At 37.9% G+C, this 18,495-nt stretch overlaps 1 protein-coding gene across 4 annotated transcripts; it reads right to left on the bottom strand.

Moving 5' to 3' along the window:
• Positions 1-153: 153 nt before the first annotated feature.
• Positions 154-15,136, bottom strand: LOC117430886 (lysosome-associated membrane glycoprotein 2-like). Of its 4 annotated transcripts, none has more exons than XM_034051459.3 (9): positions 14,917-15,136; positions 10,412-10,530; positions 9,436-9,649; positions 9,029-9,190; positions 8,648-8,868; positions 8,202-8,327; positions 7,963-8,023; positions 7,453-7,620; positions 154-687 (listed from the first exon to the last, which is right to left on the bottom strand). In XM_034051459.3, the coding sequence occupies exons 1-9, from the start codon at positions 14,960-14,962 to the stop codon at positions 455-457; spliced, it is 1,350 nt and encodes a 449-aa protein (XP_033907350.3). In that variant the 5' UTR covers positions 14,963-15,136; the 3' UTR covers positions 154-454. The 4 variants fall into 4 exon arrangements, with proteins under 4 accessions (XP_033907350.3, XP_033907353.3, XP_033907351.3 ...); XM_034051462.3 differs by lacking the exon at positions 154-687 and adding an exon at positions 694-2,029; XM_034051460.3 differs by lacking the exon at positions 154-687 and adding an exon at positions 2,325-3,197 and having other exon boundaries at positions 14,917-15,135.
• Positions 15,137-18,495: the final 3,359 nt, after the last annotated feature.

Below are 18,495 nucleotides of genomic sequence, written 5' to 3'. Positions count from 1 at the left end.
TATTAAAACCAGAAGGGGGCACTGTGAGTTTACAATTTCGTATTTCACAGGCACAAACGTTCTACAGCGTGGAATAATAAACAAAAGCATGACAATCTCAGCCTTGAGTTGAAACAGGTTTTCAAAATACATGTTACACACACACACACAAAGTTCTGTAAAAGAAGCTCAACTTTGTATTTATTTATTCAGGAACCAAAAGCTCTTGAGCAAGGAGTTGAAACGGGTTTGATCTAAATACATAAACGCACAAGTGCATTCAGAACTGACTTCAGTGGTGACTGGAGAGGGGCAAAATACATATTTCAAGCATGGTTGAGAGAACTGCATCTCTCAATGCAGGAACACACCAGCAAAACCACTTGATAAAAGTCCATCTGCCAAAACGAATCATCCCCAACCTTCCATTCGTTGACCAAAAAGACATTTTCAAAGCTGGTTGTCCATTTCAGGTTTATTTTGCAATATGCATGTTTTTGTTGTTGTTGTGGTTCATCTCAAAACAGTTGGTCTGTATACAAGTGAAAGATTTACAGCTTTTGTTTAGAGCATCCTTCAAAACTGAAATAAAGTTATAAAACCTTTGGATATCTTGCAGCTGGCTAATGCATACAGGTATATTCATCTGTGGATTCCAGCATAGACAGGTTTTATATTTGAATAACCCAACTGGGAAGGCAAAGTAACCTGAAAAAAAAATGAAATGTACTATAATTGTATTGTAGTAAATGAATATTTTTGTGCACTATAAAAAGCTAGCACAGATAAGGACGACCGTGCAATCGCTGCACCTAGAATCAGGCATGATCAGATACAGCTTTTGTTTGTTCAGTTGTCCTGTTCCACCCTCTGTACTTTCAACTCATAAAAGAGTGCGGGATTATATACATGTGATTTAACAGAGTCAAAAACAAACAAATCAGCTGCAGGGGTATCATCCAGGGTTAACAGAACAGCAGGATTTTCAAGAGGACCCAGAAACCTTTGGGAGCCAGTTTTGTGAGAGCAGTCTCTGCAGGCTCTATGTTTGGGTCAAAATCATTCAATTTGTAGCTACCTGTACACAGTATAGTCACACCTACGATTCCTGCATGTTCTACCCAACAAGCACTGATTGTCAGACTCCACCAATATATATCTGAATCACTATTTGAAGCTCTTATTACTGTATGTTTCCAAGAGTGGAATCAGCTTTTCTGTTTACATACAGAACAATTGAGCACAGCATATTTAGATGAAGGCAAAGACTAGCATTTGTGAAGATGACTATTAAAATTCAATTTTATGCTAACATCTCACAGGATAATATGGACGCAGTGTGCTGATGCTATACTCAGGCAAGCACTGAACCTGCGTTCTGCTGAAGGGAGGGTATTACGTACTGTATAGGATATAAAAGTCAACACATTTCCATTGCTTGCCTCCCACATTTCTTGTCCACTACCTTTAAGATTGATGAATATTTTTTAAAAAATGGTATATACTACACACACAGAGTGGCTATTGTTTATTTTGACTTCCTTTTATATTTTTGAGAAAGCATGCCCTTGCCAAATAACATTTCAAAGACGGAATTTCTAAAAAAAAGTTCAAATAAATGTTTTGTGATATATATATTTCTGCTTTTTATCTACTAAAAGAAAATTTTGGGACTTAACCAATATAATAAATAAATACATACATACAGTAAAATGTTAACTGGTTCCAGGTATTTGAGCATCTATATAAAAACACCACCATGTTAGGAGCCACAAACTGCTCCAGAACCGACTCCTTTGCCCTCCCTGACAGCAGTGTGGAGACCTGTTACAACTTTTAGTAATAGACTGAAGCAGAATTATAGTGGTGTTAGCAGAAGCAGCAGCAGAAGCCACAGCAAAGAAGGGTTATACGGATTGGTAGCCAGTGCGACTTTTCCTTCTCCCAATCAGGTAAGAGATTAGCACAAGGATGATTAGGAAACTCAAAGCCACCCCGACAGCAACAGGCACAAGAAAGCTCAGGTCAGAGTCCAAGAAGCACTCCACAGCTGTGACAGAAGACAGAGAAGAGGGTCAGTCAGCACAAGAGAGAAAATGAAGAGGCCACTAAACCCTTTAAGAATGCTAGCAGGTCAGTCGCTCATAATGTCCTGTTCCTGTCGATGCAAGCAACAATTGCACACATGCTGTTACAATGCACACACACCTGATGAATCAAGACACACCTTTTTATTAGTATTTTGTTTTTTTTAATATAAAATCCCAATTTTGCTTGGTTGCTTTTCCCCACCTATTAAAATGAATACCAAAGAATTATGACTTAAATTCATTGCATGCCACACATACAAGGTAGAAAATTAGGTTTATTGAGCAAATTATAGGCCATAACAAAATGCAGTAAAAAACTAAATGGTGGTCATTGAAATTCAGTGATAATGAAACAAAACATTGGAAGGCAAACAGCTATCAAGCAGTAAAAAAAAAAAGACAATGAAATTAAAGTAATCCTGCAAAAAAATAGTTTACAAACAAGCACATTTTGCATTGAACTTCTGAAACATCAAAACACAGCAACAGCAGGAGCCACACAAATAAATCATTTAAAATATACAGCTTTAAAATAATGAACGCAGGACTTTATAAACCGCCTCTAAACACAAAACATGAACAGAACACGAACTGGGCTCATTTCTTCATTATTAAACTATAGTTTTATTAGAGATGCAAATCATTAGTTTCAGGTTTAGCAATACTTCAAATTATGTCCCAATAACTCTTATATAAGCAATTCAATTAAGATTTAGAATTTGACTTTCCCCATTTACTGAAATTTCTTGTTTATATGTATTTGATTACTTGCTGATTACATATTTCCCCATTCATTTGAAGTGGCAGGTTCAGTAAACGCATTACATAATTCAGGTCTTCCATTACACAATTCTGTTAATAAAAATAAAAAGGGTCAAGTCATTATTACGTTACTATTGAAAGCATCGTGTTCCTGCCCCCAATGCAAAGGCACTGTTGGGTGCTAGCTCTGACAACGAGGAACATTCCAAGCCCTTCCACTGTTTCAGAACTGCTCATATCCAGCGCTGCGGTTTCGACTCCTCCCAATAAGATATGCCACCAGCACTATAATAACTAGAACTGCCAGGGCTACTCCGACCGCTATGGGCACAATGTAGTTTTCTTTATCAGAAGAGCAATCTTCAGCTGGATATGGATGAAAAGTAATGCGAAAGCAAAATTAAAAAAAAAAAAAAAAAAAAAAAAGTACTAAACCATTAAAAGCCAATATGCTTAACATGTAAAACTCTTTATAACCTAAACTAGCAAAACCAACAAACATTTTTAGTAGCCCAATTTTGAGAATACAATTTGAGTTGCGTGACCTTTGAAGACTCAGAAATGTGAAAAAAAATACATTAGGAAGGGATAAAGAAATTCACTTTATTAAAGCGAGGTTAGGAAACCTCGGCAATAAGCTTCCAAAAAAACATTACAGTGTAACTACAGTACTGGCTTCTTTTTCCCTTTTTCTTTTTCAAGTGACAGGGCGCAAACACGCTGTACTTTCACTGCAAAGTCTGATTCTCATGAAGAACGTCTCATTGACTCTGAATCTTAAATATCTTACAAATGCAATTAAACTGAACTACTAAAAAACCCTGCTTGAATGGCTGTGCACCCAAGTGGATGCAACGTCAAACACATCCCTATCCCAGTCTGCCAGTGTTTAAAGAATGTAGAATCATTTAGTTTTAGTATGGAATCATTTGGGAGTTTCACAAACTATTTCCTCTGAAAATAAAGCTGTTTATACAAAGCCATGATGAATATGCAGAACAACAGTATTGTATTTCTGATTGTTTAAATTTACAGCTATGAAGAAAAGTTTGTGCCGGTACCCAGCCTAGTTACATCTTGGGACCCCGTTCACAGATTAAGGAATGTGTTGTTAAAGAATGTGTTTTTTGATTAAACAACAGCACTGTTTAATTCACAATAATGTTTCAAACAAAACAAAACAAAACAAAAAAGCTCTTAATTCCATCAAAACAGTCTCTAAAGTTTTTATTAGGGCAACTTATGTACAAAAAAAAGGTGTCAGATTCTTCAGGGGAGGAAAGCAACCTTGTGCAAGACTCAAAATGCATTTCTACAAGGAAAATCCATCTTAACGTTAAAATGAAACAAACATTGAGCTACATTATATTCCCAAAAGCAGAGTCAACACTGCACACATAATCCAAGTTTTAGAGCTAAATGCAAACTTCAAAAAGCACAATACAACCAAGATTAATGAGAGCCAAGGCCCCCAGAGCACTTTCTAAAAGTTCAGGCTGATGCAAAGCAACAATTTAAAAAAAGGTGTGACCACCTGTATGCCTTTCCTATGAACACTTGCCAAACATTTTTACAACCTCAGCTCTTAAGATTCGTATTCACTGGAGAAGAGGAGCACTTTTGTATTCAAAAGCTGCACCCTTTTGTATTCAACAAAGTGATGAAATCAGTAACAAAGAGACTGGTCCCCCGTTCTGCTCGGTTACCATAGGAACGCGGACTTTAAATAAAGCACAGGTTAGACTGGCATTGCAACAGCAACAGATGAGTTGAGATATTTTGTGCACAGAGATTTGCAAGGATATGCAGTCAAATAAATGTATATCCCTTCTTGTTTTGTACAGCCTTTGTAATAAAAACAATATCCATAAAAACACTAAAAGGGCAATACATGTCAAAACTGAACAGCAGTATCTTATGACAGCTGCTAAATGACTGATCTGTTTAAACAGGGACAGAATTTGTGTACTGTGACATGGATATATAGAAAGTCAGTTACTTTACCCTGCAAATCTTACAGCTGTAAAAGTAATAAGTGTTAAAACACAGAATGGAAAATTAGTATTCTCAAGGACCCCTGAACAGTTTAAGTGAAAACTTACAGTACTGAAACAGGTTCACCAAGCGCTGGCTGCAATAAAGTGAACACAGCAACTCCTGCAACAAAACCGTTACGACCTTGCCTAGCAATTAAGGACCCTGTACGTTTAATATTCCCTTAAAACAGTGTGGAAATGGGGCATGCAAGTTACTTTATACGATTTAGAAATATTGCAAAAGAAAAAACAGAAAGGCATCAGCGCACTGGTCACTGCAAGAACACATGACACAAGATCCGTGCAAAAACGAATATATACATGTGCAGACAAAAAACACACAAATTCCTTTTATGATCCCATGGTTGGCTGGAACTGGACCAGTTTAAATATGTTTCTCCCTAATCAAAAGACTAAATGTTGCAGTGAGGCATGCTGGCATCATAAAAGCAGCAGCAGCTATTTTAAACACATTATGAAATGTTACGAATGACATCTGTGTTAAAGCAAGTAAGTGCATTTCATGTCAAATCAAATTTAGAATAAGGAGGTGTTAAACTGTATCTATCTATTTAAAAGGGATCATGGTAATAAAGGCTAATATTTGCTAGTTACTATGAGAAGTCCCTTTTCAACCAAATTCCAGCAGGTCACTGCAACATTTCAAAAGCTATAACTCAACCTTCACGTTCCGCATTTGTGCCAGAGTGAGAAGCGTTTGGGTCGGCACCAAACAACCAAAACAATCCTTCAATACATATAAAACACATTAACCTCTCTCTATTTACAGAGTGTAACTGCAGTGCTATACTGAAATAAAGCTAGATCTGAACACTGGCTACACAGCTTTTTACTGTTTTGATTATTTTTGTTGTCATTGTTACATCAAAAGACGACAATGACTTCTAGTCTTGTCGTATATTTTAATATTACAAAATACACCACCACATTAGGAATTTGGTAAGCTTAAAGTTAAGCCAGCTTCAAAAGTGCACATGACAGTAGGAAAGCAATGAACAATGCCCTACAATTGCACAGGAGTGTTTTTGTAGCAAAGTATCCTCATCTGCAGTACTCTGCTCTCCCATATCAGGGAGGCTAAACTAAATATAGACATGGCCAATTCACTATTGTTTGTCTATTATATATTTGCAGCATGGATACAGTGGCAAACACCCTTTATATATTTTTTTATTACAGTATATAGTGAAATAAAATAACATGTACAACTTCCAAATTTAAGTGTAGAGATGCTAAAAAATAAAGGTTGAGTTATAGATGTACACGGATGAATTAAAGAAATTAAAACAAAGGGCTAACTATACAGGAGACAAGTGCAGGTTCAATGTATCTCGCAGATTGTTAAAAATATTGTGGGTTATAAGTGGTTAATCAAGTCATTAAAAAAAAATAAAGAGCTGTGGGTAATATTTAACACTCTGCTTAAGTTCAAGAGATTCATACTTTTAATGATTGCAGCTGATCAACTGTTCTGCACATTTCCATACTACAAGTCAAAGATCTAGCCCGTTTGTCTGAAGAAAGTTTAGCTCAGACTGGTCAATTACAAAAACAGAACCTGCACTTGCTCCGTGGAGTGAAAAAAAAAAAGAAAAAAACACAAAGTGATTTTGTGAGATTGCAGAACGAAACCATCGGGGTGATTAGCTGGTTTCATGATTTTCATCACTTTAAAGGGTTTGATATCCGACGTAGGTCTTTCTTCTACCAATCAAATAAGCAATCACAACAATGACAATCAAGCCTGCCAGGGCAGCGCCAACAATGATTGGAATCAGAAGGCTGCTGTCGTCCAGTGAGCACTCATGGGCTGCAGACAGAGAGAAAGTATGCATAAAAATGTAATTAAAAAGAAATAGATTGCGTATTGAAAAAATTAAATAAATTAATAAAAGCACATTCTTTTTTGTGTTTTGATTTTAGGAATGCAAAAAACAGGAGGGTAAAAACGAACCAAATTTTTACAACACCCTTTTTTTCTAAAAGTGACAGCTACACAGAAGACATAAGACATGGCTTTCAGGACAACTTGAGTTTAGTTCAAATAGAAAGAGTGTGTTTGACTGTCCATTGTAATAGCAAGGTTCAGTTACTTACTTAGAGCATTTTAACTCGGATATTGTTAACTGAACACATTGATTTTTTTTTTTTTTTTTTGGAATGTTTAATATTTTGTTAGCACATCACCCATGACCATTAAAAGTAACACACATCCCAAGTTTAAAATCCAGCGAGCTAACTATGTACAATCCAACTTCATGGCTCGTACACTACGGCAAAGCTACGTCTTGATTCACCTGCACCACTAATATCTTACTTTATCTGGGCAAAAGCAGAGTCCAATATTAGCATGAAGTAAATAAAAGCTACTCTCATGCAATAAAAATCAGGAAACTTGGCTCTCAAAGGTGGCCTCATACTGTAGTTGTAAGGTCAGCTGCTAAGCCATTTGTCTTTTATGCACTGAATATAAAAAGCATCACTTTTGCAGGTTGTACAGAATATAGTGAATGATCCACCCATCATAACCCCTAGTTTACTTGATAGAGATCTCCAGAACATACCTGTAGAATATTCTCCGTTGGTCACGTTGAAAGGCTGCACCCTCAGATCATATGTGTTGATGAAGAGCTTGTCAGTAACCTTGAACACCTGGTCCTTGTTGCACATGTAGGAGCTGCCCAGGGTTGCCTCCCAGTAACTTAGATTGTTGTTAATTCCAAGTTGTTGTGCTAAAACATTCAAGATACATTGAATAAATATATATAAAGGTATGTAAATGAAGCATGCTCCATCCATACTGCCACATTTTCACTTCCACAAAGCTCCTCGTTTTAAAACCTATTCCAATATGCTTGTCCTTGTATCCACGACGTGGATTTTGAATTGTATATCAGAAGGAATGCACCTGGTTCTAGTGACAGTGCTCCACGTATATTTGCACGCTAAACCACTTAGAAGAACAATGTATAGCTTTGCCATAAACAAGCATCTTTCTGAAACTGGACAATGTTATTTAGATGGAACTCAACTGTAAAGTCTTAAAGAAACGCAATTCATTTCATTTGACTTACCAGAGCCATTGACAATTGTGGTTACATTCACTCCTTTAAGATAGAATGTCTTTGAACTGTGCTGTTTAAAAAAAATAAATAAATAAAGACACGGTTACCAACATTGCATTAATCTTTGAATATTAGCATTACAATGCATCCGGTCAAAAAGACAGTTGCATTATCGGAATGCATATTTGGCCTCTAACATATGAACAATTCATACAGTTACATTGTTCAGATACAGCTAAAGGACTTACTTTAGCGAAGGAGAAAACAAGATAAATGGTGTTGTTCTCATTCAGCGTTATGGTGGAGGTGTCATTCCCACAGGTTCCTGACGCAGTGGTTACATTGGGGTCAATGTTCTTCACTTCCCACGGTGCCTAAAATAAAAAAACATAATAAATCAACTAAACAAATAGGGAGCAACATATACCACATTTCATTTCTTCAACACACGCAAGAATTCAAGCTAGATACCCCAGTGCTTTCTCCCATATGTGCTGGGCACAGCCCCCCGACACAGCCTCTCCTGTACTCTTAGCCTCTTAGAAAAGTTGCAGCTGTATAGAAATATCCAGCTGGAGCGTATTAGTAATGTGTGGAGATATATTTAAATGCATCGGGAGGTTTTAGGATTGCACTGCAGTTCACCAGGAAAGGACATTTCCTGGATTAAATAAATGATTGTGCCGTCCCGTACCTGGGCACTGGTGCTGTAGTTGAGCTGCAGTCCCATGGTGATAATCAGGCATGTGTCATTGCCCCTGGAAACCTTGTAGGTTTCCTTATCTGGTTTTGGGGTTGGAGTTGGCTTAGGAGTAGTGGTGGGAGCCGCAGTTGTTACATTCGTCACTGGAGCTATAGTCGTTATATTTGTCACTGGAGCTACAGTGGTCGGGGTATCAGCACTACACACAGTGGCTGTAAAAAAAAAAAATGTACAAATAGGATTTAAACCACGTATCAAGCAGAAAACCTACAACAACAACACAAGATAGAACAATATGTTCTGGTTCAACGGGACAGGCAGAAAAACTTGCATACCGTGCATAAAAAAGGAACATTTTATTTTTATGCTTACCATTTTCACTTAGATTTCCATCTTTAATGTAAGCTTGAATACTGACGTTCCAAAAGGTCTGCGTGACATTGCCTTGCTTAAAAACGTCATCACTCATACATCTGTAGTAGTGATCCATGGGCACAGGTGGCATTGTATCATTGGCCACAACCTTGATAACACCTAAAATGAATTGCAAAAGAAAACATGTAAAGAAACTGTACACATCCAATAAGGAAAGTCAAATCTAGTTAATTTATTTTAATGTGGGCATATTCTATAGTTTTTTGGGATTTTTTTTACATTACAAGGTGTCAGTTGTAAACACATAGTTGTATATGTAACTTGGAGGAGGAGGGAATTGCAACCAAGCACAATTATACAAAATCCATCCCTCTGTCCCATACAAATAGAGCACAGACACTAACCTTTTTGAGAGGCATTATGAAAGATGGTGCTGTCACTGACATTATAGCCGAAGATAAAAACATCTCCATGGTACGAAGTATTGCTGTGTGTGAAGTTAATGCTCCAATAGTGGCCATTCCCAAAACTGATTTTTAAAAAAGGGGTGACCGTCTTATTGCCACAGATGCTTCCTGCTGTTGTTACATTTGTTGGCAGGACAAATTCTGCAGTGCTCTAAAATACAAAGTACATTCGTAAAATCATAAACCACTCACCAAGAATATCAACGTATGACAGGTACAGTATCAGTTGCTATTTGTATCTCCACATGACTGTATCTACAGTACTGATCCAGTACATTTGAATGACAAAGGTTTAGCAATACAACAAGAGTTCAAGGAGGCACACGACCATTTTTAATCTAAAGAAAAGGCAAAGCATGAACACAATGCAACAAGTAACCAAAAGCACCAACACAATGGACAAGAATCCCTACTGCAAGTGTTCTTTTGACAGTAAATTGGACCCATTTAGAAACTTGAGACCCAGATGCTTTTAAACATGGTTCTGGACCTTGGTTGTATCCTATTACTATCAAATTTACAACTAGATTGGACCCAAATAACAACTTGTAATCCAAGTGCTTTAAAGGTTCACTTACTACATTGTGTATGTTTAATGTTATGAGAGCTATCCATAAATGGTCTTTCATAAGTATTAAAATAATACCATGAACCCAAGCTAAAATATCACTTTCCTTCAAATATTAAATATTTGTCACTTTTGCAAAGCACTGCACACATTTTGCAAATGATAGATAGATAGACAGATAGATAGGATACATACATACATACATACATACATACATACACACACACATACACACAGTGTAAATTGACTGGCACGCAACAGCCACACAAACCACAAATGAAACCAGACACTCCAAAAACCAAAACGCACCTTAAATCATTACTATAGCCATTAAAAAGCACTTACAAGTGTAGAATTGCTGGTCTCATACTGAACCGTGAAATTCACCATCATTTCAGCGTAGATGCATGTCTTGTTGTTCTGATCTAAAACTTCTGCTACAGTTGCATCAGACTGTAGGACACCTGTGTATGTTAAAAACAAAAACACACACACACACGTTAGGAGGATGCATTAGAATACTGGCAAGCCTATACTGTAAAAATGTAGTCATTCTGCTGAAATGTATTTAATTGCTTGCTTGCTTTACATTTTAATTTGTCTAATGAAAAAAGAAAAAGGAAGAAAAAAATAAATAATCTGCTTGGCCGGAGAGGATAGCTCAGCGGTGACATTTATTAAAATCAATATCACATCTGCCCCACGGTCAAAAACTGGATTTGGGAAAAAAATTAGGGATGCAACAAAAAGAACAACAGTTACATGAAAAGAATATATCCGTTATATACAAGATAACACACCAGTTGTCGTTTTTCAATGGAAAACCAGGATGCCTGAAAGACTCAACTGCCAGCGCAGTAACAGCACTAAGACCCAGGGGAGCCTGCAGGTAAGGGATCCGAACGTAGCTGCATCCTGGCACTACATTTTGACCTCAGGTCTATATAGATGTTCCAAACACCCAAGACCTTTGTTGGAAACTATTTAATAATTAAGATTTTGGGCAGTGCAGGCAGATCCCCCTTTGATACTGATCTTTTACCCATATTGTGATGGGACCTGCTGTCGCCCCATGAGAGACAGAGGGATATAAAATAAATAAACGTCTCATTAGACTTATCCAGCAGAGACAGAACAGACTGCCGATTCTTGATGGCTCTTCTCTTCAACTCAATAGTCAGCATCCTGTGGAATGCTTAAATGCTGCATTTGGAATGAACATTGCAATAGCAAAGTGATCATGCAATCCATAACTTCTTCACAAACTGGTGACAAGTGTTCCATTCAGCCATAGAAAAGCTCACAGCATTTAGCATACCCCAGATTCCAAGTGATAAATTCACACCCATACTTGAATTTCTTTTTTTGCATTGCAGCTGACAATTAAATTAAATATAGTTCCTGCAGAAACAGGCCTTGGGTTTTTAAGAGTGCATAAAAATATTCAGGTCTACCCCAGATAGCTAGTCGATTGAAAGCATAGACTTGCACCTTGAACTGATCAAATATGTTTTGGGAAAATATGCAAGGTATTCACTAAGAAAAGTAGGAGCTGTATCATTTCAGACTGAGCATACTGTAGACATCAATCTTAAAGTATTTTAAAACTTAAAGAACTTATTTGATCTCTTAAAGTTGAAGTATTAAATATTAGTACAGTTTTAAATCTAAGACAAATAGTCCATTTCAACACCTCCACATTTAGGTCTAAACGGCCTGATATCAGAGCAATATCAAACAAACTTTGGAGTTGTGATGAGTTACATTACGCACATTAGTTTAGTTACTAATAAATATTCTGAAAACACAACTCCTTTCCAGGTTTTCCTGGCAATATGCTCTCTACAGTATGAAATAACCTGTATGTTACACAACTGCTATTAACATTTAATATATATTAACACTGCCAATGTTTAGAACTATGCTTGTATTAAGATGTACAAAAGTAAACTATTACATGAATGCTCAGTCAACACAAGCAGTTAACAGTTTCACTTCTGAATTTAGCAGCTTTCCTTTCAGTCTAGATTAAACTGACCACACTGGCACGCATGTTCCGGAAGACACCTCAAATTCAGATTCAGCAAACTAAAACGCGTGAAATGTTCAGTCACAACCACTAAAGTATCCAACCTATTTAGAGACCAAAAAAAGAAGAAAAAAAAATGCCAAAAAAAAAAAGAAATGGGCACAGGCTTCAGGCTAACTCACATGACAAGTTGATTACTTACTTGTTTTCTTTAAAACATTGACCACACCAATGGCAGAGGATGTATGCATGTCATTCTGGTTTTATTATGCAAAATTCAGAAAAAAAAGAGGATTCCTGCTATAACAAAAAATAAGCATGGGTAATGTTGCTGTTGCTCAAAGCTGTTCAAAAAAATCTAAGAGAATGCCAACATTTATGTTATTTGGACCACCCCTTGATTGATTGATCTCCCAATACTAAAACATTCATTTGGGTGAAAATAAAGATGACAAAACAACACACAATGAACGTGCTGGCTCGCATGTGGATGACGCAGTATTAAGAGGCGCTGTATTTGAGCGGAGAATGGCAGATCCAGAGGTTAGTTGTGTTTTTCTTCCTTTTCATTCTTCATATATTACTGAATACAACTGAAATGCAACACCTATACTTCCTCAGTGTCCCAAGGCTGCACTTTTCTCTCCTCCCACTCGCTACACGCCATGTTGTTCGTCTTCCTCGAGTGTACTGACTGACGCAGCGTAGTGATGAAAATCATTAATCTGCCCCTGGCCCTGCTTGGCTGCGAGCCAGATTTAGATGTTTTGTGAGGCCAAAGTTTCACTGTTTGGTTCTTGCTCGTCTCGACAGATAGCCAGTGGAGAAGCACCCCAGCCCTCACGGCTCGGACGTGCCAGTGGAGAAGCACCCCAGCCCTCACGGCTCGGACGTGCCAGTGGAGAAGCACCCCAGCCCTCACGGCTCGGACGTGCCAGAGCAGAAGCACCCCAGCCCTCACGGCTCGGGCGTGCCAGTGGAGAAGCACCCCTGCCCTCACGGCTCGGGCGTGCCAGTGGAGAAGCACCCCAGCCATCACGGCTCGGATGTGCCAGTGGAGAAGCACCCCAGCCCTCATGGCTTGGGTGTGCCAGTGGAACAGGGGTATAACATACCTAAACAAGAGAATTCTGAAACCCAGGACTGGGTGCAGGGCTAGTGTGAGTTTCAAGCCCAGCAACATCAGTGAACACCACAGTAAAAACACAGCGTGCTACCCTTTCACCTTTGCATATTTTAATCACATCACACCCATATGGTGGCTTGGGCAAATGGCCACCACTGCTGCACACATTACATCTGGGCTCCTATCCAAAAACTCTTCCAGAAACGGCAAGCCTATAAGTCACATGGAAGCACTATTTGGCATTTCACTGTGTACAATGAGGCTGCGTTCCTCCTAATAATGTCATACCTGTATACACTCAAATAAAAATGTGATGTACATATATTTCAATATGTTCGATTGTTTAAGATGCATGTGTGACAGTTTGAAAGAGAGGCAAACAGGTTTCTCCTTATTCTGAAAGATAGACAAACAGGTTTCTCTTTATTTTCCTTCAGTGTGTTTTAAAGAATGTCCTACCCAAGTTATGCAGCTGGTTTTAGATATTTGTACAACTATAAAGATATAATTAGGACACCTCGCTCAGCTGGAGACAGTAGCACTGTACTGGGAGTGTCTGGTACAGTGTTAGTTCTACCCTGTACTTTATGATCATAATGTACCTTGAACAGGTAATTGAGGCCAAGGTACACCGTTAATATGTACTGACAAAACATCATAAGCTTGTTTGTCATGTTAGGACACCAGCACATGACTTGCAGAAGTAGGTAATGTGAAACCTGATCTGAAATCACATGCACTTTGAAATAAGGGCCCAGGAGATCGCCTAGATAAGCGTATTATTACAGTGGTGAAAAGCAAGGGAAAACATTTTTGCTTGTCATAACAGGTCTGCGAGTCCATTTTTTAAAAATGCATAAACAAAGCCAACGAAAAAACACCCGTGCTGGTTCCTATGTGTAACCTATTCAACAAGATTCAATGAAGGCCGGTGCAGAGCTTGACACAGCAGTGTTAGGATTTGGAGAGAACATTGTGGGCAGGCCAGTCTCCTGAAGTCACCACACATTAGCAACGGTCGCTGGTGTTTTAAAAATTATGCATATAAAACTCGTCTAACACTGTTACTGGTAATACTATTCACTTCATCACTTTAACAATGACAGCTATTTATCACTGTCTAGCAGTAGATAGACCAGTATTAAAGATATAAAAAAAATATACGTTATAGTAGCTTAAATTCAAAATAAGTTTAGCCAAAAATGCCATCTACAGTAGCTTGGTTTTAGAACACATATATTTGATGTGGTATAAACTAATCAATTCTGTTAAACGGTTGAAAAAAAATATTTGTGACTGCATTTAACCAGAATTGTTTATTAAAGATTAAATTACGTGAATGCTTTTTTGTTTTGCTAACAACATCCGTGAATAAAAATATAATGCAGATTCTTAAACTTAAAAAGTAAAACGTTCTACGATAAATTATCAGCACGCACTCAAATTAAAACGACAAACAAACAGTTTACATAAACTATGACTTTTGACGCATGCCCGCACCAACTAACTAACAAAACAAAGCGAGTGGTGCGGACACACACTAGCCTGCCTTTGCGCGGAAGGTGTGGATCCATGACTTAGGAAAGCCCCAGGCTGCAGTGGAATCGACCAGGCCAAGGTACATTAAAAGTTTCCATCGTAATTCAAAATGCATCAAATTCAATAAAAAAAAACGTGCTATTTTCACATACTCACCACAGCCTAAAAGCAAAAGGAAAGCTAGGCCAATGCAGCTGTACATATCGGTTTTTGAAAAGGGAGCTTGTGCGGAATACAGAGAGAGAGAGTAACCGAGGATCCGCTGCTGCGACTGATCTGACTGATCTGACTTGAAAGAGCAGGAAATGAAAGTCACATGATTTTTTTTCCAAACTTCCAACCGGGATCAGCGCTGCGGCAGTACGCAAGGGGAAGGGCTTCAAGATCTCCAGTCATTTATATTATAATACACACATTGCAACGACCTGACGCCAAGCGGAGTCGTTGTTATAAAAGACTAATACTAACTTCAGTCTAACAGGTTTATTTTTGGTTGTATGAGAGCTATACTGTACAGCAATATATTGTAGTCGTGATATCTGCAGTTATTTTGTACTGCAGTTTGAAATTAGCAACATTTCTGCTGTTTGTAGTAATAGCTGTACACCTCCAGGAAAGCGTCTTTCAGTAATGTTTTTTTTTTCATCTATCTCTCCACATTCATTTATGGTGTGAAGACTGGTAATCATCGCTGCTAACACAAAGCAGGCCATAAAATCTCAGAATGCAAATACAGATACAGTCGGGCCCTTGAATCCAAAACAAATGAGTTTAGAAAAACGATTTGAATAGATTCAAATTGCAGACTGTCATTTGCAGAGATTCCAGGGAAGCAGCCGTGCTGGGACAGGATTCTCCCAGGGAAAAAGGTGCTTGTTCAAAGCTGCTCTTTATGATTGATTTTGCGCATTCATGCCGACAATTCTCTTTTATAGACTGATCATAATTTATAAACGGTCATGTTCTCACACGCCTTCAATGTGTATCTTCCTCTTTTCCCACATTTTGCACAAGGGCGTTTTATTCTATCACCGTGAGTACAAAAAAACCCACAAAAATAGTTACATAGAAGCAGATTTCACATTTCCCTTTCTCTAATCAGACTGTATTTTATATGTTTTTTGACAAACAGGAAGGCTGTGCTTGATAAAGCCCACAATTCCAATGTGACCTGAACTGGAAACCATAAGAGCAGGATATTTAGCTGACAAGTCAGATGACTTCCTGGAAATGTTTGTGCCTTGGCTGTACTCTGCCTGGTAACTGCAGTGTGTGCCGCGCCTCCTGAATCACTCTCCCTTTCGTTTTCCCGAGTGTTCACACACTCCCTCTGAGTTCAGCCTTGGTCTGATTTAGTCCGACTGACTAACTAAATCTGAGTTTGAATCGAATGCAGTAATTCAGGAAGTTCAAACCACAAGCAATACACCAAATACAGGCAGTGTCTTTTATGTCTTTTGTTTGTGATTTTTCTTCTTTGAATTCACCTATGCTGTCTCTCTCCCTCTGTATATAAAACATGTATTTATATAAATATACAGGGCTAGCATTTCACTTTTCACATTTTTTTTTTGTCTGCAGGCTCCTGAGAGCTTTCCCTCACAACTGCATCTCAATCCTGACCCGATTCTTTATGAGGGGTTACCAGACGTCCTGGGAAAACTGGGATAGTCCCAGTTGTCAGCCTTATTATTTGGTCACAGTCAGAAACAGTAAACCTGTTAAATCGTCAATGTATTAAATATATAAGACATTGTTCTGATCTGCAATAAATAGACCCAACATTTAAGTTTCAATTGAATTATTATATAGTTATTTTAACTGCTTCAGAGTTGCTATGGTGTTCATGAATTGAAGAAAAAGAAGGTCCTGCTTTTTCACTCTGGAAATCTGGTAACCCTAATGCATAGACTGCCATGTGTGTGATGGTTCAATCAAACACATTTCCCAATTTCCCATGGGACCAGAGCTAGATTGAAAACCCAGGCCTGCAGAGGTGAAAGGCTTCCTTAATGTGAATTAAGGAGCAAGCTGCTGTACCATCTCAGCCCTTTATCTTGTCATTGGTTTAATACTACAAATCGCCCCCTTTCCAAACACCTGCCTATATTTCAATTGTTAATGTTTCCCAGGATTTGATTTCATGATAATTTAATCAATGAATACAAACAATCCTGCTTTGTGTGTGTGGAGTTGGGGGGGGGGGGGCTCGATTCAGGATTTAATTAGTTATGCATATTATGAAATCCTGTGGTTTTAACAGGACGATCATAACATTAGTTTTGTCATTTACTTACAGTTTTAGTATGGTATTTCAAGATTGGTTGCACACTGAGGCATTTCTATGTAAGATTTCAAGTTTAAAAACCCTTCAATTACTAAAATAGTTCCTCTTAAAAAATGAACCATAGATCACAGGCTTTGACAGGCAAAAGCAGAAGCACTAAAAAAAAGATTAAACCCTGTCACTGCGGTTTACCACAAAATCTAATATAGTAACCTTGCCTGTGAAATTAAAAGGACATAATTCGATTATATACTTCTCCATACCCCACTTCTACTTCTGCTAATAGACAAATGACAAAACAGGCCATCGAAAAAAAACTGATGAGAGTGCCATTTGTAACCCAGGGTAACAGAAATATAAAAGTACCTTAATATAACTGATCTCTCAGTTTGACATGCTCTCAAAACAGATTTACTGTGTATGACATGCTAACCCCTTTTCTAATTGAGTTTATCTACAGCATTCAATGGGGTTAATGTTAATACTGCACAGTACTTGTAAGTGATATTTTGACAAATTGTATCCATGCATTATACAAGGGCAGCAGTGTGGAGTAGTGGTTAGGGCTCTGGACTCTTGACTGGAGGGTTGTGGGTTCAATCCCCAGTGGGGGACACTGCTGTTGTACCCTTGAGCAAGGTACTTTACCTAGATTGCTCCAGTAAAAAACCCAACTGTATAAATGGGGAATTGTATGTAAAAATATCTTGTAACAATTGTAAGTCGCCCTGGATAAGGGCGTCTGCTAAGAAATAAATAATAATAATACAAAGCCAATGTTTACTATACTATGTGTTTCTTTCAAAACTGCACACCTGAGACCAATACAAGCAAATGGCAGCTATGAAATTATTCTGTTCACTTTAAAGGGGAAATGTAACATAGATGGAGATACAAAACCAATATTTTAATTTTATATATATATATATATATATATATATATATATATATATATATATATATATATTTATATTGAATGACACAAAAAACTAGAGAACAGCCTCTCACTCTTTTCTTCCAAGGGAACATATATTTACAGTCTATAACATACCCTTGTCACCCATGTCCTTTACTAAAGATCAAAAAGGTTTTAGCTGTTCTACCAAAGATGTAGGCTGTGGATCCCCTTGTAAATGAGGCCTCGTCTCAAAAAACAAACAAAAAAACTTGAATGTATTACTGATTATTACATCAATACCCAGAACGTGGAGGGTACCCTCAAGGGATCTTTAACATTGCAGAGGAGCATAGTCTGCAGTAAAGATAGTTCGTAAGGGTGTATCTTGGTATGCTGAAATGAAATGGCTGAAGAACACAGAACACAGCTACAACATTTTCATTTGTTTGGACAGTGCTTCTCAACGGTGATAAAAACCATGTGATCCAGATAGGAAACTACTGTTCTGCCCTCATCCCCTTCCCTAAAGACTGACTCGGTATGGTCCTGG

Source organism: Acipenser ruthenus, chromosome 26 (assembly GCF_902713425.1).
Source record: "Acipenser ruthenus chromosome 26, fAciRut3.2 maternal haplotype, whole genome shotgun sequence".
NCBI classification, from domain to species: Eukaryota; Metazoa; Chordata; class Actinopteri; order Acipenseriformes; family Acipenseridae; genus Acipenser; species Acipenser ruthenus.
Note: the sequence above shows the minus strand (reverse complement) of the source record. Positions and strands in the feature narration are given on the sequence as shown.